The sequence below is a fragment of the Aspergillus tanneri genome (genome assembly GCF_003426965.1).
Source record: "Aspergillus tanneri strain NIH1004 chromosome Unknown AapTan_8_pilon_pilon_pilon, whole genome shotgun sequence".
NCBI classification, from domain to species: domain Eukaryota; kingdom Fungi; phylum Ascomycota; class Eurotiomycetes; order Eurotiales; family Aspergillaceae; genus Aspergillus; species Aspergillus tanneri.
This window is the reverse complement of record NW_022984635.1, coordinates 3,066,803-3,092,895: the sequence shown is the minus strand read 5'-3', so window position 1 is coordinate 3,092,895 and position 26,093 is coordinate 3,066,803. Positions and strand designations below refer to the sequence as shown.

Here is a 26,093-nt window from a genome sequence, read left to right as displayed (position 1 = left end):
GGTCAGATGGTGATTAACGGGCGTAAAAACGGCAGATCTGACTATCACGAGGCTGTCGCATGATACATTAGTGGCTATGGTATGTTCTAGTGCTGATTCCAATGCAGTGAGCTGTCTAGGCCCCCACGAGGCGTTCCTGACCATCGAGGCTATCTATAGCATTTGCATTGATGAGGACATGTCTGAGAGAAAGATGACATCCTGCCAGATGACATGATAACTCCTAGGCAATTACGTGAGGTGATATGTCTGAGGCTGCCATGGAATCAGTCACTGACTACTCTGGGGCTCCCATCTTGCCATTTCTCTATATAGTACAGAACTGAAAATGCATAGAGTTAAAGGTGTATTAAATTTCGACTATAGTCTATAGAATATGGCAACTTTCTCATCGTGATATCTCACCAGCTTCACCATTTTTACTGTAAAGCTGGTGAAACAGACCATTGTTGTTCAAAAGTTCATTCGGTTTACCACACTCAACAATGCGTCCATTCTCGATCACAACAACCTTGTCAAAATCTAGGATCGTATGAAGACGGTGCACAACAGCAATGACAGTGCACGATGCAAATGCTGTCCGAATCAGACGCTGCATGAGAGCATCGGTTTCCAAGTCCACACTGCTCGAGTAGAAAAGCAAGGTTTCAGTACTTGATCAATATATAAGAGATCAGTGGAGGGAGGTACACACCTGCTCGTAGCTTCATCAAGAACCACAACTCGACTCTTTCGCAACATTGCTGCGGCTAGACGCAAAAGCTGTTTTTGGCCTTGGGAGAATCTGTCTTCTTGTATCTGTCCATCCAAGCCCCCTAGGCGAGTGGAAGCGATTTCCCATAGACCAACTTCTTTCAGAGCAACCGCAATATCCTGGTCGGGTACCAAGCCGAGGGGGTCAACATTCTGCCTAATTGTACCTGGCAGGACAGTTGCTTCTTGTGGTAAGCAGGAAAGGGACGAGCGGATCTGTTGGGCAGAAATGGTGCTGATATCCACCCCATCAATTGTGATTAGACCGTCGTCAACTTCGAGGAGGCGAAAAAGAAGCTGGACAAGTGAACTCTTCCCACTGGAAATTGGAGATTTAGTTAGTAGTGATAGTAGACTGGAAATTGATTAACTTGCCTGCCGCTCGGACCACAGATAGCAACCTTTTCACCTGCAGCGATTGACAGGGAGACGTTGGACAAAACCGGTTGGCGATTCGCACTGAATACAAGAGGATGTTAGCAATGCAGGTCTTTTTCTGCTAGAAACGTTACCTGGTTCTATACTTATATGAGGCAGAAACAGAAAAGAAATCGATCTCTCCCCTGTAGGGCCAGTCATCAGGAGCCGAGTAGTGTTTTGTTGGGTCATCTTCAGGCTTCACATCTCCTTGGAAGTTCTTCACACGCGACACCGCACCAATGGAGGTCTCCAATACAGTCCAGTTTGAGATCAATTGTTTCAAGCTTTCCCCTAGACTGATAATATTGAGCAGTCCAAGTCCAGCTGAACCAGCACCAATGGACCCGTGCGCACCAACTGCAATGCCCACAATGAGGGTTGCCATTCCCGCGACGACCATGTCAAGCACCAGAGTTAGCCACCGCTGAATAACAAAGAGGAGATAATAAGGTCTTTGTGACGCATCTGTTAATTCAAAAATATGCTCCAGGAAGCTGCTCTGCCATCCAAAGGCGCGAATTGTTACCAACCCGTTAACCGTCTCCATGAAATTCGAATACAAGGGAGATTTGGCCTCGAGTTCCATAAATCGCAGCTGCCGGGATGTGCGAAGATAGAATTTTTGTAGGAAGTAGATGAGAATGACGCAGACGGGCGTTAAGGCAGCAACGTATTTTCCAGTGATGAAGACGATGAGAAGCTGGGCGATGCAGAGTGTAAGTGCTAGAGTCTCTCAAGTTAGTTGTGCTGAGAAGTTGAGTAGGGACTCAAGGCTCATACCAACGCTTGTTTCCACCAGAGCAAGAGGAAGCTCCATATCGACTAGCTGCATATCCTGGCTGAATCTAAATCTCTCTGTCAGTGATCAGACTAAGTCCTGTTGTCTGCTCCTCTTACTTGTTTGTTATGACACCGGAGTCTGTCGAATGGAAGAATGATAGTGGCGCACTATAACCCATAAGTATAAAGATCACAACGACTCGACATTTATATACCTCAAAACTGTGTGCAGGAGAATCCAGTGTAGCGTCTTAGAAGCTCGAGGGATCATGTTGGTCATCAAATGCGTAGGAAACGTTAGCATGTCTGGCACCAGTAGGAGAACAGGAGACTTATCAGCACCCCACAAAGAGTGAGATCTCTGCCACAAGAGCAATGAAAACATACACCCCCATATATAGGCCCAGATTCTCATTCGGACGTTTCTCATTAGCGGCTGCCCATCTCTGCACCCATACGTCTGAATCGGTCAGCATATGTCTAGCTGCATTGAGCGTATTGACTTACTCGGAAAGGTAAGACAGAATGTGAAGACTGTCACCGCAAAGAAGAAAAGGACTGAGTTCAACCGACCGACTATCGTCAGGTAGTACCCATATACGCTGACGTCTCCTGATATTCGGTTTGCCTCTGCAGTCTCTAGCTGCGCAGCTAGCTCGGGTGGCACCTCGAGATTGGATTGTCTGCTGTTTCTTTTGTCATTCATTATCATCTCGGTCTGGAGGTCACTCATGCTAGGTTTCGTCGAGCTCGACAATAACGATCCCTCTTTTTCAGAAAGACCTCCTTTGCTGTCCAGGCGAATGATGTGATCAGCGAAAGAAACAACACGCGCTGTCCCAAAGTTAACTATGTTGGCAATATAACGGGTTTGGTTGGAAACACGCACCAGAATGAGTCGCGAGAACAGTCGTGATGTTTTCTCTCTGACAAAACCCTCCTTCGCTAAAGAGACGGGCGATCACTAATTGCTCTGTTTCCGAATCGAATCCGCTGAAGATATCATCGAGAAGCAGTAAGGGCTGCCGAGAGTACAGAGCTCGAGCCAGGGCCTATTCCATGTCAGTGGTCCAGGTTCAATGCTCACAGAAACGGGGTGGGGTTACCACTCGGTGCTTTTGCCCACCACTTAGGGTTATCCCTTTGCTTCCAACTACAGTTTGGGCACCCTTTGGAAGCAGCTGAAGATCCTGACTCAGGCCTGATACATGACTGACTTGGCGATACCATCGGGCATCGTAGCTGGATGGACCGATAATGTTACTCATGATGGTCCCGTTCTGCAGCCACGGATTTTGACTACAAAAGGCCGCTGCAGAATGCCGACATGTCAGGTATCCCTGTTCAAAGGGCATTTCCCGACGTAATCCAGTCAGCAGTGTGGATTTCCCACAGCCCGTGGGTCCTGTGATCACTGTCAGTGAAGAGGGGGTGATATTGAACGTTACGCTCTTGATGACCGCATCCCTATCACGCTCCCAGCCAACACTCCAGTCTCTAGCGGTGGCGATATTCGAATGGTCATCCTGCTTCAACTTTTCATCAACTAAGTCTTCCATTGAAGCTCGAAGGGTTTGTGATGAGCGAAAGGGGCCTATATATCCACGATCTCTGGGATTTTCAGTCTTCAGAAAATCGTGGATTCGCTCCAACGATCCGAAGGCAGATATGAGATTTGGCACAGCCTGCAAAATGGAGGACATTGGTGTTTGAAGGACAGTGAACAAGGATAAAGTGGTCATTGCCCTTTGCGTAGTCAGAGAAGGACCATTATTGGACTTGGATAAAGCCACGAATACTGCAAATCCTACAACCGGTGATATAACCGAGGTACCAAATGCTAACTTCAAATTAGTGTCATGACCAAAACTATGGACTGTTATCTAGACTTACAAAGACTAACTGCGTAGATCAGAAATGAGCGGAATTTATTCGCGTACCCGATCTCTTGAATCCGAAGGCTCTGGACGAAATCCGAAAACCATGGAGTCAATCCCTCAAATTTCAGGCTTTTCATCGAGTCAATCATATATGTTGTGATATCGAGCCGATTTTGGATCGCCTTCACCCATGTCGCTTGGCGATGTCCGACCGCTGGTGCCATTGCGGCAGCGGCAGCTCCACAAACTAGATTGAACTAGATGAGATGAATTCCATGCAGGGTAAAGGTACAGAAGCCTACCTATTGCAATTAGAATAGGACTCAGCCCCCCATAATTAAGCTCGCGATACAACAACCAGAGGGTCAGGGCTATCTCGATTATATTCCCCCACGCTTCGTGCATGTACCGCATACCGAATGCCACTTTCTCGATATCGGCACTCATGAGGGTAAGCGGGGCAGATTCCTCGGCCATGTTCACATCCATAGAGAGCGTCTTCTCATATATGAATGGTACGAGACATCCACGCATGAGAGTTATGGTTCGGTAAGTGAGATGCTGATAGCAGGATTCCGAGACCTATTTGTTCCATGATAAGTTGGCTGTACTAAAGGTACACGGTCTGGTGAAACTCACTCCAAGCCCGACATAAACCAAGATGTATGCGCCAAGTATCCCATAACCATCCTTCGGGTTTAGTTTCGCGGAGGGCGTCTGAATATACTGGATAACCGAGTCCAAGAGAAACGGCTGCGCAAAGGTAAAGGCAGTGAAACATAAACGAGGAAGAGCGGCAGTTAAAAGACCCCATTTGAATTCCCATAAAATGAGGAGAAGCAGTCCATGCCTCGTCCTTTTCATTCTGTCACTCACTATGGATTTTCAGCAAATCTTCCTTGGATTGACGCGATGGGTCCATACGTACTGCTTGCCCAGGCTTTAGAGAAACGCTTTGAGCATACATGAGAATGCAGGCCATGATCCAACTCGTAAAGGTCATCTATCTCCAATGTCTTCTTAGATCCAAGAAGCAAGAGTGGATTCACCCACCAGAACAGTCGTCGGTTGATCCATCCTACCCTCTCCTCTGGACTATAAGGTCCTGCGAAAGGAGGAATGGACCTGGGTCTGGCCTCCAGGAACAGTAAAAATAATTTCCAACAGACCGAAATCGTTAAAAGTATGAGGATATTGCGGTGTACACCCATCCCCCACAGGGTTCTTAGTCGCACCGCGTCAAATGGGATGGTGAAGAGGAGATAGATCTCTATGAGGACCGAAGGCTTTAGCGATCGTGTGTGTTCAATGTGTGATCCCAGCCCAAGGGTAATTGCCGTAGCTACATTCAACACCGCAGCTGGTAAAGTCGTCCGGGTTGTTGGCCCTCCAGCAGCCCATAACACCAAAACAGCGGTTTGAATAGCAGAAAACCAGCCATAACTAACCTAGAGAGAGCTGTCAACACGAGTAAGGAAGCGATGGGCGAGATGGAACGCTTTAACTCACAAGTTTGACAAGGTGTGCCGCCTCCCTACTCCCTTGTCTCTCCTTTTTTTGATACAAGAACAATGCTCTAAGCGGTAGAGAGAACAGCAATAGCCCGGCAGGCCCGATGGTCATCACCGACTCTTCAAACAATAAAGTAAAGTCGTATCCGCCATAGCATTGGGAATTTTGAGGCCCGAAAGCGTCTTCTGATCTGATCGAGCAATTCATCTCAAATGTCGTTCTTCACAGTCGGTCTGTCTGTGGCAGCGATGGATTGCGCCGTAGATAGACATCTCGAGATCACTCTTTGTCAACCTATCTCTGATAATATGACCCACCAACTTGTGATTTTTCAAAAAAAGCAGAATCCAGCAGGAAACACCTGTCTGACCATCCTTGGGGTCGTCTGCCTGCATGATTATGGTAAGCTTTGCCATGTAGGGTTCACGCTCCTCCAGGAAGATGTAACGTTGTATTTTACGTACGTATGAATCGCCGATCAATGTATTATTCCAAGTATCGTAACATTAAGTTACAAGCGCCGTATCGGTAACAATACAGGTACAGCTCTGTCATGCATGGATGATAATAAGAAAAATGAGGAGATCGTGGCTGATATTGACACAATTGAAAGGGGAAGTATGAAGTCCACATGAGAGGCTAACAGTTAGGGGCCAAAGTCTGTGGAGGTGCGACAGAGGCGATGCGTGGGGGGAGGGGGAACAGGGGACAGGTGACAGGAAATAGAGAGGTGTGTGTGTGTTGTGGGAGAAATGACATGCAAGGAACAGACTCCCTCTCTCTCCAAGCTCGCGCATATATGATGGGATTCCTCGAAATAGGGCTGACTTCCCATGTTCTCAAACTCTTCAGGACATCGATCACAGCTGCACAGGTAAGACAGGACACAATGCATCCCGAAGTCCACCAGGAGCTCGCATATGTTCTGTTGACGGAGCTTTTGGCGTAAGTTTCTACTGCTCTGCCGAGTCAATTGCGGGTATAACACTGACACTGACCTTGTCCTCACGCAGGTATCAATTCGCTTCTCCGGTCAGGTGGTAGGTTTCATCATCCACACCCCTGATCCCCGCCTCCTCACGCACCATGCCTTTGCTTGAGGCATCCATCATCAATACCTTGGCCTGCATGATGGTAATCAGTGGCTGACATCAAGCCTGGCTTGCATGATGGTGATCAGCAGCTGACATATTGTCACATCTATAGGATCGAAACACAGGATGTTGTTCTACGTGAACAGAAGATCGACCGTCTCATCGAGGTTGGCCCTTCTGAGACATTGCTTGGTATGGTCAAGAAGACATTATCAGCGAAATACCAGGTCCATGATGCTGCTCTAGGCCTTCAACGAGACCTATGGAGTTACAAGAACCATGCGCGTGAACTATACTATGAGAATGGTGATGCCGAGTCTGCACCGGCCGGAACCCGTAAGATGAAGCATACTGCAGTGGCAGTACCATCAGATACTGTAACCACCGCGACAGTGACAGCATCCCCGCCAACTATTGCCCCTGTGGCTGTCATAGCCCCTGTGAACAAGGGTGGGTCTAGTATTGTCGACAAACCAATATCTGCCATTGATATCATTGTTGCATTAATAGCACACAAGTTAAAGAAAGCAGTTGAAGAGGTGGACTTGCACCAAACCATTAAGAAGCTAGTTGGAGGTGAGCAACCCTTATTTTTTTCACCTTATCCCCATGGATCTGCATGAAGCATTAGTGTATCTAATGATTACAAGGGCGATCAACCCTAGAAAACGAACTGGTTGGTGACCTCGGTGCTGAGTTTGGTTCGCTCCCCGAGAAGCCCGAAGAACTCGAGCTGTCCGAACTCGGCAACACAATGGAAGCCCAAGGATCCTGGGGCAAAGGACTTGGAAAGACCACCCAGGGTCTCGTCAGTCGACTGCTCTCCTCCAAGATGCCGGCGGGTCTAGGCCCTACTGGGGTGCGGGACCACCTGCTGGGGCAGTGGGGATTAGGGGCGGGACGCCAAGACGCAGTGCTGGTCCGGGCGGTGGTGCTACAGCCGGCGGCACGACTGGCAGATGCGGCAGCCGCCTTTGCATTCCTGGATGGCGTCGTGGCTGTCTACGCCAAAGACGCTCAAATCGACCTTTCCGCCGCCGGCGCGGGCAGTGCCGCCACTAATCAGTCGGGCCAGGTGGTCGTAGACCAGACCATGGTGACGGCGTTGGCCAACACACAGGACCAGCAGCAGCGAGCTATGCTGGATGTATATGCCAAGATACTTGGGGTGGACCTGCATGCGGGACACAAAGCCACCAGCAATGCCGCAGACGCTATTGCGCATCTACAGGACGAGTTGCAGCTTTGGGTGTCGGAGCACGGCGAGATCTATGGCTCCGGTATCAAGCCTATGCTGGCAGTCGCGAAAGCGCGCAGATATGATTCGTTCTGGAATTGGGCTCTGCAGGATGCCGTTGATCTGTTCCATCGGATTTTGGCCGGGCAGATTTCGCTCGCGGGTCGCGAAATGGAGACCATGATGGGGCGTATCACACGACGATCAAACCCGAAACTCTTACAGACATTGAGCTACCTCCGCGAACATTGCATGAAGCTCCAAAGCCCGAGAGCGGCCGATGTGCGAACTATTTTTAGTCAGCTGCTAGATGCGTGTGATCCACGATCCCCAAGGCACCAAGTCCGGCCTGTCTCCTTGCATCGTCTGGTTCTTGACTCCCCCAAGACTGTCATCGATAAAGTTGGGCGTATTCAATATGTCGAGGTCCCCCGATCCGGCATTAAAGCTGCGCCACCAGCGGATTTGAAATCCCTGGGCCGTGAAGGATGGGAATCTAGGACTGATCTAACCGCGGCATTCATGACTGCCCTACACCGGACAGACTCACAGTTTCTCTCCTTCAAAGATACAGAAATCCTCGTCATCGGAGCTGGCCGGGATTCGATCGGAACCGAGATTGTTCGTGGTCTGCTCCGAGGAGGTGCCCGCGTACTGGTTACGACGAGCAGTTATTCGCAATCAACTACAAGGTCGTATCAGCAGATCTACGCCGAAGAAGGAGCCCAGGGATCCCAACTCATTCTCATGCCGTTCAACCAAGCCAGCCAGCAGGACACCGAGTCATTGGTCTCCTATATCTATGATTCCGACCAGGGTCTGGGATGGGATCTCGCGCATATTATTCCCTTCGCTGCGATACCAGAAGGTGGACGCCAGATCGACGATATTGATTCGAAGTCGGAGCTGGCACACAGACTGATGCTTACGAATCTGTTGAGGCTCCTTGGAGCGATCAAGAGACACAAACACGACAAAGGCTTTGACAGCCACCCAACTCAGGTTCTTTTACCCCTATCGCCAAACCACGGCATTTTCGGTGGCGACGGACTCTATGCGGAGTCAAAGATTGCCCTCGAGACTCTGTTCAATCGATGGAGGTCCGAGTCCTGGGGCACATACCTGTCCATCTGTGGGGTGGTCATCGGATGGACTCGCGGCACGGGTCTGATGAGTGCCAACAATTTTGTCGCGGAAGAGATCGAGAGCCTCGGAGTGAGGACCTTCTCCCAGGCGGAGATGGCCTACTACATTCTCGTGTTAATGTCGTTTCCTATTGCAGCCGAGTGTGAGATCGCGCCCGTCAAGGCTGATTTGGGCGGAGGTCTGAGCACGTTTCCCAACTTGAAAGAGGCGGTGGACACTATCCGGCAGAGACAGAAGGAGACCAGCGAGATTCGGGAGGCATTGGCGAAAGAACAAGCCTTCGAACGACTGGCTCTGGGAAACACCCCGCCAAGTCAAGAGACGCCGAAAGTGAGAGTGCCGAAAGCTGTTCCGGAGATGCAGTTTCCACCTCTTCCAGACTATCCCACTGAGATTCTACCCTTGTTCGGCCAGTTAGGTGGCATGGTGGATCTCGATCGTGTGGTGGTCGTGACTGGGTTCTCCGAAGTCGGTCCCTACGGCAACTCTCGCACGCGGTGGGAGATGGAAGCGAATGGGGAGTTTTCTCTTCAAGGGTACGTGGAGATGGCATGGATCATGGGCCTCATCAAGCACCACAACGGGCCTCTGAACGGATCTCCCCATTACCTGGGCTGGATTGTCTCGGAGACCAAGGAGCCCATCCAAGACAGCGAGGTCAAGACCAGATTCCAACAACACATCCTGAAGCATACTGGCATTCGTCTAATTGAGCCCGAACTCCACGACGGCTACAACCCTCTCAAGAAGAAATTCGTGCAAGAAGTGGTTCTGGACGAGGACATGCCACTCATGAAGGTGTCAAAGGAAACCGCAGAGCAACTTCAGCTCGAACATGGAGACAAGGTGGAAGTAATCCCGGATGGCGAAGAGTGCACTGTCCGGCTGCTAAAGGGGGGATGTCTGATGATACCCAAGGCTATGCGGTTCGACCGCGCAGTTGCTGGACAGATTCCCACCGGCTGGGACGCCCGTACCTATGGCTTCACGGAGGATCTCGTGAACCAGGTGGATCCGGCCACTCTATACGCCGTGATCGGGGCTGTGGAAGCCCTGTTAAGAGCAGGTATCAGTGATCCGTTCGAGATTTACAAGTACTTGCATTTGTCTGAGATTGGCAATTGTATTGGGTCTGGAATAGGTGGTGTGAAAGCGCTTCGGAAACTGCACAAGGACCGATTCATTGAGAAGCCAGTCCAGAATGATATTCTCCAGGAGTCATTTATCAACACCACCGCGGCCTGGATCAACATGCTTCTCTTGTCTTCCACGGGTCCCCTGAGAACGCCCGTGGGAGCATGTGCCACTTCGATCGAATCGCTTGAGTCTGGATTCGAAACAATTGTGACCGGCAAGGCAAAGATGTGTCTAGTGGGTGGCTTTGACGATTTCTCCGAGGATGTGTCCTATGAGTTCGCGAAAATGAAAGCCACTGTGAGTAGCGAGGCTGATATGGAAAAAGGTCGCGATCCGAGCGAGATGTCTCGACCTGCAGCGTCTACACGAGCAGGATTCGTGGAATCGCAAGGCAGCGGTGTGCAAGTGATCACGTCCGCCCGATTAGCGTTGGACATGGGACTTCCCATCCAGGGTATCGTCGCATGGGTTGGAACGGCCAGTGACAAGATTGGACGCTCTGTTCCGGCCCCAGGAAAGGGTCTGTTGACAAATGCCAGAGAATCACGGCGCAAAATCCCCTCTCCTATGCTGGACATTGCCTATCGACGCCGGAGACTCAATCTTTCGCGGCAACATATCCAAGAGCGTGTCGATATGGAGGTGAGCGTCGCTAAAGCTGAACTGGCAGATCTCAAGCACAGCAATCCTAGCCCTTACACTGAAGAACGAATGGAGGAAATAAATGAGCGCCTTCGCTATGTTCGCCAGGAAGCCCAGAGTCAAGAAAAGGACGCCCTGAACACCTTCGGCAACCACTTCTGGAAGAATGACTGCGAAATATCCCCCCTCCGAGGAGCTCTGGCAACATGGAATCTCACCATGAATGACCTAGACGTCGTCTCCTTCCACGGCACATCGACCGTACTCAACGAGAAGAATGAAATTGACATGATCAGTCGCCAGCTCCGACACTTAGGACGCACCCCCGGCAACCCTGTTCTGGGCATCTTCCAGAAATACCTCACCGGCCATTCCAAGGGCGCCGCCGGTGCCTGGATGCTCAATGGTGGTCTCCAGGTCCTTCACACTGGCCTCGTTCCTGGTAACCGCAACGCAGACAATATCGACCCTGTGCTGGAGAATGACTACATCGTCTGCCCGAATCGTAGCATCCAGACCACTGGGATCAAGGCGTTTTCAGCCACTTCGTTTGGATTTGGACAGAAAGGTGCTCAGGCTCTGTGCGTCCACTCTAAGTATCTCTTTGCCACGCTAGAGGAGGCTACCTACAATGATTACCGAGTACGGGTGGAGGCGCGGCAGCAGCGCGCACAGCAACATTTCCGGTTCGGAATTGCCCACAATGCCATCTTCTCGGCGAAAGACAAGCCGCCCTATAGGGAAGACCAGGAGTATCGTGTGTTACTGGATCCTAAGGCACGATTGATGGCGGATCCGAATGGGATTGGTGTATGTTGAGGAGTGGTAAATTGAATTAGAATGTTATTGTGACTTTGTGAATTTGTGTTTCCTATTGCTATCCTGTGCTTTTGATGTCTTTGTTTTGTTCTTGATTTTCAATTACCTAAGTTAGTTTTTATCAGTCGCTCAATCTCAATGTACAGGGGAATTGAACGTTGCAGAATAAGGGACCTAATGTTGGAGGCTAAAATTTGTTCTATAAAGCTTTTATTTTGTAAAGTATTAAATGCATTCATCACTTTTTAAAAGCTCTAGGATAATACTTTCGATATATAATTCTCCAAATAATAAACAGACGGGATTAGTGGAGGCTTATTGGAATTCTGTATGCTTTAAAAAGGTTCCCGTACTTTTTAAGGCCTGCTGTTACTGTAATAGGCTGACCGTTGGGACGGGGTTCGGGATCCCGGGCGAGTTTCAGTCCCGTCCCATAATCCCAATGGGAATCAAAATGCACTTGAACCCTTTCGGGATCCCGAATCCCTCCCAACGGTCAGCCTAGTTGAGACCGGGAGCACCAACGCTCGGAAGGGTGGTGCGTGCACGGTTACCCTACGGATATCGAGAAAAAAACTCAGTACGGCATGAGGCCACATCATCTTTGCCACATCAATATCTGAGGAGAAAGGCCATTTCTTTCTTTGTCCTTGCGGCGTCCATGTATTTGTGGGTCCCGCTTTTGGCGGTAATTAACAGTCAGATATCCAGCTCGATCTCACAAGGGCTCTGCGAGGGAGGTATATTCCCTAATGCAAGAGATGCTGTTCTATACAAATGAACGCCATCTCGGAGGAATCCTTGGCTTCGTCCATGGCATATCTAGCTAACGTGATTGAGTCTTGAAAGGGCCGTCAGGAGCAAAGTTAAAAGGGCAACTCCAATAAAAGGTGCTATAGACGCCCTCTATAGGCTCAACCGTCACTGAAAAGCTATCGTTGCGATAAATAGAATCTCATCTAGTCGTTTATTTTATGACAATGGGCCCGCAATCGGAGACGTCGATGAACAATAAAAGCATCGTACTCGAGGAATACCAGAAGCAGCTTGATCTACTCTACAAGCGACTGGATTCTTTAATTAAGGAGGCAAAGTAAGATAACCCACGGTACCGTTGTGCCCCGCTTCGACGGCGAAGACATACTAATGATTCCAGACATGCTCATCGGAAAACAGCCACTATCGCACTTGACGGTGCTACGGACAAGGGGAGGACGTGAAGAGTACAAGAGAGGGAACCCTATTCAGCGAATAATATGGAATCTCATACTCTGTCACGCTTTTCCCTATTATCGCGAGATCTTGATCGCCAATTATCACCCTTTGTCTCACAAAAACTACCAGTCTATGTTGGCATGGGTTTGTTTTAGATGTTGGTGCTACTTGCCGATCGTGAACTATCTCCTACTTAGATATTATATTCCTAGTAGATCCCCCACAGAACCGGCTGGCTCTTTATATTACCGTTGCAATTCATATGACCCTTTGCACCGATCAGCCCGTCCCTAGCAAACCGAGCAATAGCGTCGTTGATGATATCGATGACATCCTGCCCGCCGACCTTGAAGTTGACGTTGCCGTTAGTCTTGGTAGCCTCGACACCGAAATGACAGCTTGCATGACTGGCAATCTTGCGCTGGTTATGGCCGATAACCTGGGTGGTCCAGTCGGTGCTGCCATCGCCCTCGATGTTCTTGATAATCTGGCGGCAGTCCTCAACCTTCGGCGATTCGTCGCTAGTCTGGTCCACAAAGGTCGAGTCCCCGCACTCGTCCTTGCCCGGCGGGATATCGCAGGGCCAGTTCGGGCTCGAGTCCTTGTTGGCCGTGTCCCAGGACTGGAAGGCGCGCTCGGGGCTGCAGACAGGGATCCGCATGAAGCCGGGGGTGGTGACGTCGACGTCCATTAGGTCGGAGAGAGTGGCATCGTTGGTCGGGTCTGCCAGGTGCGGACGGAGCCCTTGACCAGCTCGGTCTTCGTGATGCCGTTGTAGTTATTCCCGTTGGAGATGTACTTAATTCCCTTGGGCGCAGAGAACTTGTCGTCTCTGTAGATTGTCTGACAGGGGCCGGCATCGGTGACGTGCTCGCAGGTGCATTTCGTCGCATCACCGTCCGGATACGCCAGGTAGTACTGCCAGTTGTCCACGCAGACACCCGTGGCGTCCATCGTGTCCTCGTCAAGATAGTCGCTGAGATCCTTGTCTTCATTACAAGCGTGACCTGCGTCGATGATAAAGGTGTACGATCCAGATTGGCGCCACAGGGCGGGAAGGGCGAAGCTAATAATACACTTTTTGATATTGGCGAGCAGCTCATTCTGGGCATTTCCAGTCGCGGGGAGCTCGCCTTCCTTCTTACCCTCGATAAGCTTTCCATCGGACATGGCTTCCCAGAGAGCATCAATCGCCTCGTCGGATCCGCTGAAGAGGTTTTCCAGCGCAAGAGAAGTAATATTAGCCCAGCCATAGATGACCTGCCCCAGATAGGCTGAGAACTAATCCTGTTTCTCCGGCGTCCATTTAGCCGCGTCCCCTCCAGGCAATGCGTCCTTGGCGATGGTTGTACTTTGTCCGATAAGAGTCATAGCGGTATCCTTTGCGTTATCCAGGGCACTGCCGGTCTCCCCAGCAAACCAATCGTGCTTCTTCAGAACCGTGTTGAAAAATGGGCCGGCAGTTCCCAGGGCGCCAAGCGTGATCATGTCGATAAGGATCAAGAGCCAGGTGTCGTCTTCCTCCGGCGGAATAGGCGCAAACTTATTCTCCATATCGTCGAGCGCCGTGCTGACAACGGTGAGAGCCTTGAACAAGGTGTCATAGTAGCTCTTGTACATTCCATGGATTTCCGCTAGCGAGTTCCAGATGAACTGGGCCGCGGGGCCCGAGGTGTCACTGTCTGCACCCTTTTCGCACTCCACGGTGCTGCAGCTTCCAGTGGTCAAGTCACCGCAGCCCTGCTGACCCCCAAAGTGGGTGGTACTTTCGACTGACTGGGTGAAATTAACACCAGCGCGTTGAGAATCGGTGTCTTTCCAAATCCGGACAATGTCGTCCCATGCCGCATCTGCACCCATCAACCTCCACCGTTTCGAGGGCGTCTAGTCAAGAAAATCCACAATAACCGAGTCTGTGCAGTCAAAGTCAGTCCAGTTCCCGTTCCGCGTGTGGTCTGTCTTGGGGTCCTCTCCGGCTCTGGCAAGTTGGATAAAGTTGGCCCAGCTTGTCGCCGGCTTGGGGACATCGTGGTACGTTTGCAGGTCGCTAGCCCAGTCAGAGGTGCCTCCCAAGCCCCAGGCAGCGTACAGGGAGGTGCGCGTCTTTTTGGAGGCGGCGCTCATGTAGCCGACCCACTCATCTTTATCATAAATAAGGACGTCGCCGTTGCTGGTTGTGTCGACATAGCTCTTGACGACTCGACAGGAATCCTTTATGATCTCGGCGATTTCAGCATCGGCAAGGTACCCAGCTGTGCCAGTGCATTTGCCCTTTTTCGCGTTGGAATTTAAGCGGTCGCCAGTGTACACGCAGTCGGGGCCTCAGCAATTTGCGTCCGCCATCTTGAAGGATCGCCCGTAGCTCGTCACACCGACAATAACCTTTTCGCCAGGGACACCTGCCTTGGTGATCATTGCCAATGACTGTCTTGTCTCTGTCAGGTTGACCTGGCTACGCAGACAGTTGTATGTGTTACAGCCTTCTTGGGAGTTGCTGTTATGCGCATCCCACTGCCCGTGGAGATCATAGGTCATGTAGACAATGTAGTCGGTGACCTTAGCAATGTCCTTGATGGGGAACTGCTTCAAGTACCAGTAGGACGCAGGGGCGGCAATGGAGACGGATTTTCCGGGCAAAAGGTTCTTAAGAACGACAAGGAAGGCTAGGTAGTTGGGACCGTCTTCCTCTGTACCGGGGTCGAAGTCAGGGAGGTCAGGCGCTCCGGGGTATTCCCAGTCGATATCGACACCATCGACGTCATTTTCCTTTACGAAGTTGGCAATCTTTGTCGCCATCGTGAGCCTGTTCGTAGATTTGACACCGTTGCGGAAGATCTGGTATGTCCCAGGCATGGTCGAAAAGTCCCAGCCACCGAACGAGAGGATCCGCTTGACGCCAAAGATTTTCTTGAACTCGCCGAATTGGTAGGTGGACAGCTCATCGCCAGTCTTGACGTCCCACGAGTTAGTCAGCGTGCCGAAGCCGAAGTGGAGGTGCGTGTATTGCGAGGTATCGATCTGCGAGGCGTCCTGGAACAGGCACTGTCTGCTTAGGCAGTAGCCTTCATAGTAGGCGATCTTAATCCCGTCCGATCCAGAGCCCTTGACGACATCCATACCGCAATTGGAGATACACCCGTAGGTGCCTGGCTCGGCAGTGCCCGGGCGCAGGTGTTAGTATCGATGCAAAAGTCCGCGGTAATACCGCATTGGCCCCAGATATTGCAGCACGCGTTCAACGGGCAAGGGTTGAGATCGGCGATATCCGAGCCATCCGTTGGTGGGTTTGTGCCTGGCCTCTGCGGACCGCACTGTGCGTTGGAAATCTCCGCAGGGAAGGGTGGCGTACCCTTACTCAAGCAGATGACCGTTTTCTTGAACAGAAGCTCACAGCCATTCCAGCCTCAAGTATTCCTGTTAAACTCCTCGAGATCGTCCATCTTGAGACTGCACTCCGTAGCAAGGCTGTCGCAGTTGTCATTGGCCTGGACCTGGTATGCCTTGCACGAGCCGTCTTGGTTGGGCTGGGGGCGGAAATCAGGAAGATCTCCACTGGAGCAGCAGACGTGCTGCTTCGGCTTTAATTTGGAGCAGAAATCAGTGCCAGGGTTGTACTTGGTGAAGTCGGCACCTGAGATGCCGCATTTCACTGCCAGGTCTGCACAGCTGTTGCCAGCGTCAACCTGTACAGCTGTACACTCGCCGTCGGCCCGGGTAACAAGGTTTCGAGCCAGGTTGCGAGCCAGGATAGTTGAATTGGTAGTCGTGTGGTTCTCATTCAGAAGCGGCGTAGTGAACTTGGCCGAGCTAGCGAACTTGGTGGACCCCGAGAACGACAGGCACGTCGCATTTCCCAGGCCTTGATCGCATTTTGGATGGGGCAAAGGTCCCATTGCTGGTAGCCATAATACCAAACACGTGCGTGCTATCGTAGCCCTCCTCGCAGAGCTGCATGGCCAGGCTTGGCGTGGAGACCTCGAGCTTGTCAAGGTTATCCTGGAACAGCTTCAGCGCAGACTCGCTGAGCCCCTGGTTCAGCAGACCCTGCCCAATATACAGGCCAATCGTTGCCTGTCCAGACTGGCCGTAGATAATAAACGGCCTGTCCGTCAGCCCATGCCCACCCTCGGTATACCGGCGCATCTGCTTAACAATCGACCGCAGTCCAGCACCCGCCAGGCCGAACCCCTCATGCCACCAGCCGAGTTCAAACTCAACATCAACAGACTCGGCGGAAGCAATCCGCGCAGTGGAGGCAGGGAGACTGGCAAAGTCCGGCCCGTACGACGAGCAGGCCTGGATGCGGTGGGTTCCGCTACGATTATCAACATCGTCAAACAGCGAGAAGTCGTAGAACTTGGTCTCCTTGCACTTGCGGATCTGCTTGAAGTCCGCGTACACGGACCAATTTCCCGTGTTGGGGCCGGAGTCGCTGCAGCGCTCAGGGCAGACCGAGGCACTGCTGCGGTATCTCGGGCTGGCCGATTTGCGGAAGCCCGGGGTTGCGGTGGCTGCAGGTGGCCATGCGGAAAGCAAGAGGGCTGCTGTCGCGCTGAGTCAGGTCAAGGCCACCATGGAAAAAAAAACAAAAGAACAAAAAGTAGAAAAAAGAATGTATTGGTAGGAAAGAAAAGAGGGTATAGGTTGTGAAGGGAGTAAAGAGCGTAGTGGAAGCACAGATCAACCCGGGGAGATAAAATGCCCCCGGAGGCGATTTATACTACATATACTCGAGCCACTGGAATCTCGGAGCCTCACTTACTAATTCCATTCCTTCACAGCCTCCAAAAAAATTTCGATCCTTAGCTTCGACTGGACGTTGCATCGCATCCCCTCAGCTCAGCTCATCCCACGCCGAATGGCACTGGTACGAACAATTACAAGCCAAATACAACAAAGCTGTTCATTACCTAGCGTACTATCAACCCAACGCCAGTGACGGTATGCTGTACACCAATCTCCCAACAATCCTTGGCCCAATTTCTCTCGGGCACTGAAAACTTGGACCTCGTACTGGGGCCCTAGTGACAAAATACGATAGCGTAGAAGATATCCCCCGCCGAGGCAAGTGAGCATCTGATTCTGACCTTTACGCGAGGGTGGGATATCTAGGTAGACTACATTGTTATCCTTGACCTGTAGTAGGTACTTTACTCTTCAAATCTAGTTAGGTGGACTTGGCAATTGACGGAGGCCCGGACACTCGAGTCTCCACAATCCACACTAGTATGCACTGTAGTTTGTGAGTCTGTGTCTCAACTCTGAGTTCGGAAATTCGGACTAACTCCGTCAGGTACGGACCGAACCGATGCGAGGCAAATAGGGAGGATCGATGTGCCCCAGCCCCCGTGCCATCAGGCAACCATGCGGCCAGGTGGCCCAGGTCAGCTGCTTAGAGTACAACTAGTCCATTATGCAGGGGAAGACCTTAGTGCAAGAGACTACCTAAGTAACTACTTTGACTAGCCTCTAGCGTCATTTGGGGCTAATGCGCATTATCACCTAGCACTTACTGTGACTACAGGTCAGTCGCAAGTGGGGCGGACCTCGCGCAAATAGCTTAACCGTTTTTGGTGGTCATGTGATGTGCCGCCAACAGCTCTGTATTTAATCCACTTTGCGCGACCTAAATTTTTCATTACTTTACCATCTCCTGCTCCCGACGGCAGAATTTCGAAAACACATAACCAGTACTTAAGTACTTTGTAACTAGTTATCAACTAGTTTCTTGTACTAAGATAAGTACTACGAGCGATATTGCCAACACCAGTCAGAATAAGGACTCAGACATTAAGGATTTAGATAATATAAATCAGGTTTGCATTTATTACATTACCTTTATAATATAATTACTTGATAACTGGCTATTAACTAGTTATTAGGATCTAATTCCTACTGTTCTTACAAATGGCATGCAAACACGATTAATTACTTATAAAATCAAGTATTCTCTTGCTCTTCCTAAATATCCTGAGTCAAGTGAAGGTGGTCATACCTATATTATACCACTTAGTCCACAGAGGCCAGCTGACGTTAAGAATATTATAAAGGGGGTAAGTAATTACTTGTTAAGTACTTTATAACTAGTTACTAACTGGTTAAGATTTAATATTCCTCTCGGCAGCGATATCAAAAAATTTCTTCTATTTGTCCTTTCCTACAAGTTGGGGTATTTCGAAGTTAATATAAATGTAGTGGAGTTAAGGTTTGCTTTAATCTTTATCCTACTTTATTACATCTGCATCACTACAAAATTAATAATAAAACATGGCATTTAATTCAAGATATAAGACAAGAAATTAAGTTAAGTAAAAAGGATATCAGAAAGCGAAAGGCATATAGGTAATGCTGGTTGCTAACTAGTTGTTAACTAGCTGCTAACCGGTTTATTACCAGTCTTTATAATGGTATTCAGCGTGCCTTTAAAAAGCACTCAGCATGTTATTCATGGCTAGAGAGCTACTCTCCTGTATTTAAATAGCCAGCTCAGCAGGTTAGTAACTGGTTATAAACTACTTACAAACTACTTCTAAACTAGTTATTAACTAATTGCAGAGTATTGCAGGTGTCTATTATTCTTATATTACTTGCAGCAATTCCACTCCTACTAACTATAAGGATCATTTTTTTTAATCTTTAGCATTTCAAACTGATACTGATCTCAATTTTCTGTCCAATATTTTCACTCAGAATATTACTCCTGTATCCGGAAGCTGTGGAGTAATTGAGGGAGTTCACACACGTCGAGGACATTGTGGTAAGAACTGCTTTTTAACTAGTTATTAACTACTTGCTAAGTACTTTAAAAATGCTTATAGGATTTGACCATCCTAACGGTGTACAAGATCTGAAGATTATGCCTTGTGATGTTGTATTTAATATTCTTATACCAAAGGATATTCTTGAGTGTCCTTTTTTACTTTTTACATCACATGGAAAGCATGTGCATCCTCCACCTCCACCTTCTAAGGCACCTCCCGAAATTATGAGTGATATTCGAAAGCTTATCCAAGACCTTAAAGACCCCGAGCTGAAATTAAGTACGTTAAATATTTTACTAGTTGCTAACTAGTTTTTAACTACTTATAAAGTACTTATATATTAGTTACTAATACCTATTTAGCTACGTTTCTGGATCTGAAGTACGATTTAAATATCTTCATGGATCTGGGATTGAGAGCCTCGTAGTTGATATGGATGATGGACAGATGAAAGGTAAATTTCTAACCTTAAGTACTATAAAACTAGTTATAAACTGCTTGCTAACTAGTTAATAAGGGCTTGGACAATATCTTACATCTATTAACCCAGAACATCGCCCAGCTGATTTTCATTTAATAAATATTTTAATATTCTGTCGAGTGCACTTTTTAAGAGGGATTAATCAAGCCATTGGCCGTCAGAAACGTGGATCAGAGCTTTTTAATCGAATGGCATCTTTATTAGATTGTCAAAGCCGATCGGATTATTATAATCTTATTCAACAATTATTAAGTATATTTACCTATTATATAACTACTTAAAAACTGTTTACTAACTAGTTTATAACCAGTCTATAAAAATAATAATGAAAGTGTCGAACAATAGGCTGCTTATAAAGCTAATCCTGTTATTGCAGCTGGTCTTAATAAATTCTGCTCTAGGATGGATTCCACTATTTTTCAGAAGGCTATACCTTATACCAATGCTGGAGAACAGTCACATTAAAAGGGATATATGTGGGGGAAAAAGCTTTCTTTAGTTAAAGCTGTAGAAAGGTATATATATAACTAAGCACTAACCACTTACCAACTAGTTGCTAACTGGTTATGTAGGGCTTACCAGCTTGATTCACGGGATGTTAATTAGTATCTAAGCCGGAATAATTATAATATTCATCACTCTTACCGCACTGATACTATTGCCCAGCGGCATGCAAATAGCCTGATCAGGGAACGTAAGTATTATTAACTAATTTTTAACTAGTTTTTAACTAGTTACTAACCGGCTATATAGAGCGGAAGCGCCGTTAACAGTTATCCAATTCCTTATCTCCTGCCCTAGTTAATAGTGTTGAAGAACCTATCCAGGTATATAACTCTTCAGGTTCCCCATCTTTATCCAATACCAGATCCAGATCTAGATCAAGTACAAGATCTAGCTCAAGATCACGAGGTCAAACACCATCTAGGGGAAGAGGTTCTAGGTAAGCTTAAAGTAGTTACAAACTAGTTAAGTATTAATTACTAACTAGTTACATAGACGGAGAGGTTCCTCACTTCGTTAAGTTGCTTCTAAAAACAGCATAAGTTAGCACTATTATCAGCGAGAATTAGATCTACAATATCGATGGCAAGTAGCTTAATTGGCTAGATACAAAGTAATTACACAGCTGTCACTTTCACAAGGCATTATTCCACCCCCGGTGGATAGCTTACCCCCAGGAACTGGTTTAATACCAGTTCCTAATCAGTTACAAAGCAGTTCCATATCAGTTCCACCTGACTTCTTTGAATACGATAGTCCTACTTAGTTAAATAAAATTTCTTTTGCAATTATATTACCCCGCTGATAATAATTACCGCACATTGTTAGTCTTGGTATACTGGTTAATAATCTTGCTAACCTCGGGGGCAGTATACTCCTGATGGTGGTTGTATATATATATATTTTTATATTATATAAACTGCGCTAATATAATTAAGCACAATATATATATTTACTCTGCTTTACCTAAATTAATAAAGAACTAGTAGAATTATCTTCCATTTAATAATATAGATAATATAGAGGAATTTGCAATTGTTGGTGAGCTGCGTTAAAAATCGGACGCTCAGCATCTTGGTTTATTAACTAGTTAGTAACTAGTTGGTAAGTAGTTAGAAAGTTTAGAGGGCGGTGTAAAGATTTGGTAAGGTAATAAAAAATTTAGGTCGCGCAAAGTGGATTAAATACAGAGCTGTTGGCGGCACATCACATGACCTCCAAAAGCGGTTAAGCTATTTGCGCGAGGTCCGCCCCACTTGTGACTGACCTGTGTCCTGGCACTTTAGGGCGTTTTCTGTACGGTATGGCTGGCTCAGCTGGCGGCCTAGAGAGTATGCTGTGCCGTGCAGCCGTGTAGGGTATCATTTGCCAAGAGACTACTTACAACTACCTTGTACTATATAAGTAGTAACTACTGACTACTGTAGGTACGCCTGAATCTGGTTAATTTAGTCCGCGGGTTATCTGACCGGGTTGGTGAATCCCGATGGAGTTCTGGGATGTGAATATCAGGTACTTTATTGGGGAGAATTAGTGTAGATTATAGGGCTTCTCTGGCGGGCTGCGGGACGGCTTTTTCCATCCAGGGGCGCACCAGGCGTGTATGCTCCGTACATATACATGTAGCTACAGATACAGGGCTTGGCCTGCATGCATGAAATGATTTCGGCCCCCCTTACTATAGTCAGCTCGTCTACGCTACATAGTGGCGTGGTAGGTATTTTGCGTGGAAGACGGGCAATGGGTAACCTTGGTCCGCCCGCTTAGTTGTGTTTTATGAGCTGGGTTAGTAGGCGGGACAGAGAGAAAGAGAGAGCGAGAGAGCGAGAGAACAAGAGGCGTGGATTCTGGGCTTCGGGGGAAACTGCTGATTAAGTAGGTAGGTGGCTCACACATGCACTACAGGCAACTCTTTATTTATTATTGTCCGGGGAGAGCTTATGCTGCGACTACTTGCTATGCTGTTAATTATGGATGCCCCTGTAATAACTACCTAGTCAAAGCGGTTGTGTCCCGGGGGGTATGTGCAAAATTATAGGGGCAAATACAAGGAAAGAAAAGCAAGGCTGGGCTAGATCTAACATAAGCGAAAGTATCCATCTACAAGAAAGCAAACCCAACAACTCCGAAAGCAGACAAGAAGCAAGATATACTAAGTACAGCCAATTGCTGAGCACCATTCTCCTCATTAGGACAGTTATTGGGCGGATTCGGACCATCGCAGAGCCGTTTCTGCTGAACGGCAGTCATACTCGCTGCGGTATCCTCGTTAATAGCGACGCGACAGGGGTCAGGGGCGGTGCGTGTGGTACTAGCAGTCGAGTTCGCCGTAACGACACAAGTGTCGCGGCCCGCGGAGTTGAGGTCCGGGAGCGAATGCATGGTCCTGTCGGTCACATTAATCGCAATCGCGTTCCGGTCCTCGGGGCAGATGGCGTTGGCGGTCACCGCGACGAGATCTACTTCTTTGGGGGCGGAATCATCGATGGTGAAGAACTGCGCCCAGGAGTAATAGTGTTCGAAGACCCCGCCGTTTTCATCATTATTTGCCAGCGCCTCCTCGTCGCAGCTTTGCCAGCGGAGCCGCCAGGTCACGGACCAATGCCCCGTGGTGTTGAGGTACTGGAGGTACTGGTATGCAAGGTAAGGGTCCGCGCTGCTGGACCAGTTCGCCCAGCGCAGATCATGGATTAGGGTGGTGTCGTTGTTTCTGTCATTGCCCTTGCGGATGTCGTAGGAGATGCGGAGGTTGAGGAGTTCTGCGCTCTGCGGGTTCTGCACAGCAAAGACAATAGGGAACCAGTCGGCTGGCGAATACGTTTCGTTGCGAGGGAAGACCAAGTCCACTTCGACCGCGTACGCAGTGGTGACTATGACGCCCAGTAATCCGAGCCACCTCGCTTGGGGAAAGTGCATAGCTAAGTGGCTCGACGGGGCAGGGATTGAATTTCACAACGAGTTTGATTAAGTGGAAGGCCGAGGTCGGAAATAAGAAGAAAAGGGTCTCCTTCCACTCTGAGAACGGCGAGGATCTAGCAAGCACCCGACGATTAGGCGGGCAGGGCAAATGAGAATATTTGTAATAAACGTGTGTTGGCAGAGAAAATAAAATAAGGGTATTAGGCCGGTAATCTCCCAATCCTTGGCGCCGAGGCTACTCGATGGGTTACAAGGACAAACCTTTTCTGTGACAGGAAGGGGCGAAGCGAGACATACACCACCTACTAACGGTATATACCGCAGGTTAGGGCTGAAATTAGGTACATAATCCCCGCATCCCTCCAGTTAAAATACTGAAACGGCGAGATTGCGCGCCAAGAATGGGTGCCAAGACGATCTAAACAGAACGGAGTGTGAATAGGCTCGTTTTGACTGCCAAGCCTTGGCGCTGCGGGCAGAGGTACACTGCAGGGTTACATTCATTAGCCCTGCATGGGCTTTGCGAGCTTGACTCCTTGAGGTCCATCGGCCAATCCGCGCAGAATAGCTCCTGGCTTCTGTATCTTGCTCCACCGGGAACTAACCTTACGGAGTAGAAGTCGGACCTAACGCGATATGAATAAGGCGCTAACTGCAGCCAACGGCTCCAGACTTACCGGCTGATTCGGCCCGTTCCTTACTACAGTCCAACCTCATTTAGTCGATACCCCGCTTAGTACAATTTCGCGTTTAGACGATAGAAATCTATAGCACCGATTCTCTCTTTTATATGTAAATCCCTCCGGTAAGACGATATTCGCAGTTAGTCGATATTATTTTCCTGAAAGTGCAGTATCGACTAACCGGGGCCGCACTGCATGTCTGGAAGATTGTTCAGCTCGCTTAATAACATGCTGTCAAATAATATGGCCGTTGGTGGACCAGAATCATGTGACTAGATAGGGTTACATAGGCTGACCGTTGGGACGGGATTCGGGATCCCGGGCGAGTTTCAGTCCCGTCCCATATTCCCATGGGAATTGCATTTTGATTCCCACCCCGTGCCAAGCCTTTTGGGAAGGGATTCCCATTAGAAGGGATTTGGAATAGGAGATTCCCTTTCCCACTTACCTTAGAAATCAGGTCCTGTTTCCCGTCCCATTTCCATATAGGAATTTCCCATGGGAATTAAGGTCAGAAAGGGAAATTCCCTTCCCAGAAGCAAATAAAAGGAGGAAAATCTTATCCTAAAGGTAAAAAATAAAGGGAAATCTCCTTCCGACCACTTTAAAACGGGAATTTCCCGATTTTAGTGTATAAATATTTGGTTTAGTACTGGTCTAATATAATAGGAGGCTTAAAAGATAAATCATTACTTAGAAGACATATTATAAATTATAAATTAAAAATAATAGATTAATATAACAGTTAACACCTTTAATAACTTTAATTTTAGCGGCTTAGCAACTTAACAACAATTCTTAAAATATTAAGTTCTTGCCGCTGGTAAATAGTTATCCAATTCTATACTAAAGTAATTAAATATTAATAATTATATAAGTGCCTTCTCCTTAGTTATTACCTAGCAAGTAATAATACTCTTATATTTTTATACAGCCTTTTTATTTTCCCATTTAGCATACAAATACTTATTATTAGTAAGAACTTAATTAATATGAGCTGGGTTAGCATTTTTTAGAATTATAATTTTTTAAATAGTGGACCCTTGAAGTTTCCTATAGCAGTATTAATAAATATCACAACTAATACTAAGTTAGCGTTTAATTACAACACCTGTAGGAAATATTATAAGAATATTACAAGCTATTTGCGCAACAGTGGGGTAGATTAGCTTAATAAATCTTTATTATTTAAGAATATCGATCTTTGAGTTGTATAAACATAGTTAGTTAAACAGATATTATTTTATTTTATTCTGTTGTGTGGCAACCTTTTAAGTTGGCTTTTAGCGGCAGAATAAAGCATTAATATCCTAGAACAAAGTTAGCTGTAAAAGTGTTAGGCTGTTACTAGATATTATTACCTTAATTAAAAAAATATTTTCTTTATCTTTAGGAGCTGTTTTGGCGGCTTAAACTAAAAATAGTTTTTTTTGTTGGAAATCAGGATGCCTAAGGCACCTTTGTATATCCTAGTCCTGTAGGGATCTGATATATCGCACGCAAGGGGCTAAAGGACACATAGACATGAGGAAGTGTTTATCTTCGCTCTCTCTTTTAGATAGAGGAATATACTCACCATGCGATACTAGATTGCACGATAGTTTTAATATACTATCCAGTCACTGCTATCCTAGCACCTCACGACATAGCTTCTTCCCCGAGATTCTCAACATTTTTTATAAAATAGTAAAATCTTACCTTTCTAATATTACTGCTTATCCTTTAACTAGTTATCCTTATAAAATATATTTATATATTAAGTTAGATCTAGAACTAATACAACTGCATAGTAAATCCTAAATTAATTATTTATTTGTAAGTAGTAATATAATAGTTTATTTATTACAGCTTGTAATATAGTTTAAAAAGGTTTTTTTAAAGCCTTTTTGTTAGGAGCGCTCGGAAGCGCGATAGCTAGATCCTTAGCTAAGATGCTTAGTCAGGTGCGAAGTGTTTATATTCGCACCCGCGGGCCTGAACTCTTAAAGGCCAGCGATTAGTTCTGCAATATACATGGCTCTATTAGACTGCGGCAAAACCGCGGTTTTGGGTATCATAGTCAAAACCACAACCGCAGATTTGCGGTTTTGGATATCACTTTGAAAACCGC

The 26,093-nt window shown here is 47.7% G+C and overlaps 7 protein-coding genes across 7 annotated transcripts; 2 read left to right on the top strand and 5 right to left on the bottom strand.

Annotated features, from left to right (window-relative positions):
• Positions 1–388: 388 nt before the first annotated feature.
• On the bottom strand, positions 389–4,697 carry ATNIH1004_011589 (uncharacterized protein; the record flags this gene model as incomplete). The annotated part of the gene is made up of 13 exons (XM_033576151.1): positions 389–623; positions 695–1,050; positions 1,155–1,212; positions 1,278–1,896; positions 1,954–2,018; positions 2,071–2,121; positions 2,341–2,413; positions 2,461–2,787; positions 2,843–3,005; positions 3,171–3,793; positions 3,847–4,080; positions 4,136–4,415; positions 4,473–4,697. 13 exons carry the CDS (start codon positions 4,695–4,697, stop codon positions 389–391), a joined length of 3,309 nt encoding a protein of 1,102 aa, XP_033422006.1.
• A 1,537-nt stretch (positions 4,698–6,234) lies between these two features.
• Positions 6,235–11,420, top strand: ATNIH1004_011588 (uncharacterized protein; the record flags this gene model as incomplete). The annotated part of the gene is made up of 4 exons (XM_033576150.1): positions 6,235–6,290; positions 6,359–6,385; positions 6,552–7,015; positions 7,090–11,420. The coding sequence occupies 4 exons, from the start codon at positions 6,235–6,237 to the stop codon at positions 11,418–11,420; spliced, it is 4,878 nt and encodes a 1,625-aa protein (XP_033422005.1).
• A 980-nt stretch (positions 11,421–12,400) lies between these two features.
• ATNIH1004_011587 (uncharacterized protein) lies at positions 12,401–12,640 on the top strand (the record flags this gene model as incomplete). Its single annotated transcript, XM_033576149.1, has 2 exons — positions 12,401–12,513; positions 12,577–12,640. The coding sequence occupies 2 exons, from the start codon at positions 12,401–12,403 to the stop codon at positions 12,638–12,640; spliced, it is 177 nt and encodes a 58-aa protein (XP_033422004.1).
• Positions 12,641–12,843: 203 nt separating this feature from the next.
• ATNIH1004_011586 (uncharacterized protein) lies at positions 12,844–13,296 on the bottom strand (the record flags this gene model as incomplete). Its single annotated transcript, XM_033576148.1, has 1 exon — positions 12,844–13,296. The coding sequence occupies one exon, from the start codon at positions 13,294–13,296 to the stop codon at positions 12,844–12,846; it is 453 nt and encodes a 150-aa protein (XP_033422003.1).
• A 29-nt stretch (positions 13,297–13,325) lies between these two features.
• Positions 13,326–15,752, bottom strand: ATNIH1004_011585 (uncharacterized protein; the record flags this gene model as incomplete). The annotated part of the gene is made up of 4 exons (XM_033576147.1): positions 13,326–13,842; positions 13,918–14,411; positions 14,544–14,887; positions 15,008–15,752. The coding sequence occupies 4 exons, from the start codon at positions 15,750–15,752 to the stop codon at positions 13,326–13,328; spliced, it is 2,100 nt and encodes a 699-aa protein (XP_033422002.1).
• Positions 15,753–16,039: 287 nt separating this feature from the next.
• On the bottom strand, positions 16,040–19,388 carry ATNIH1004_011584 (uncharacterized protein; the record flags this gene model as incomplete). The annotated part of the gene is made up of 3 exons (XM_033576146.1): positions 16,040–16,494; positions 16,547–17,179; positions 19,292–19,388. 3 exons carry the CDS (start codon positions 19,386–19,388, stop codon positions 16,040–16,042), a joined length of 1,185 nt encoding a protein of 394 aa, XP_033422001.1.
• Positions 19,389–22,481: 3,093 nt separating this feature from the next.
• ATNIH1004_011583 (uncharacterized protein) lies at positions 22,482–23,297 on the bottom strand (the record flags this gene model as incomplete). The annotated part of the gene is made up of 1 exon (XM_033576145.1): positions 22,482–23,297. One exon carries the CDS (start codon positions 23,295–23,297, stop codon positions 22,482–22,484), a length of 816 nt encoding a protein of 271 aa, XP_033422000.1.
• Between the last annotated feature and the right edge of the window lie 2,796 nt (positions 23,298–26,093).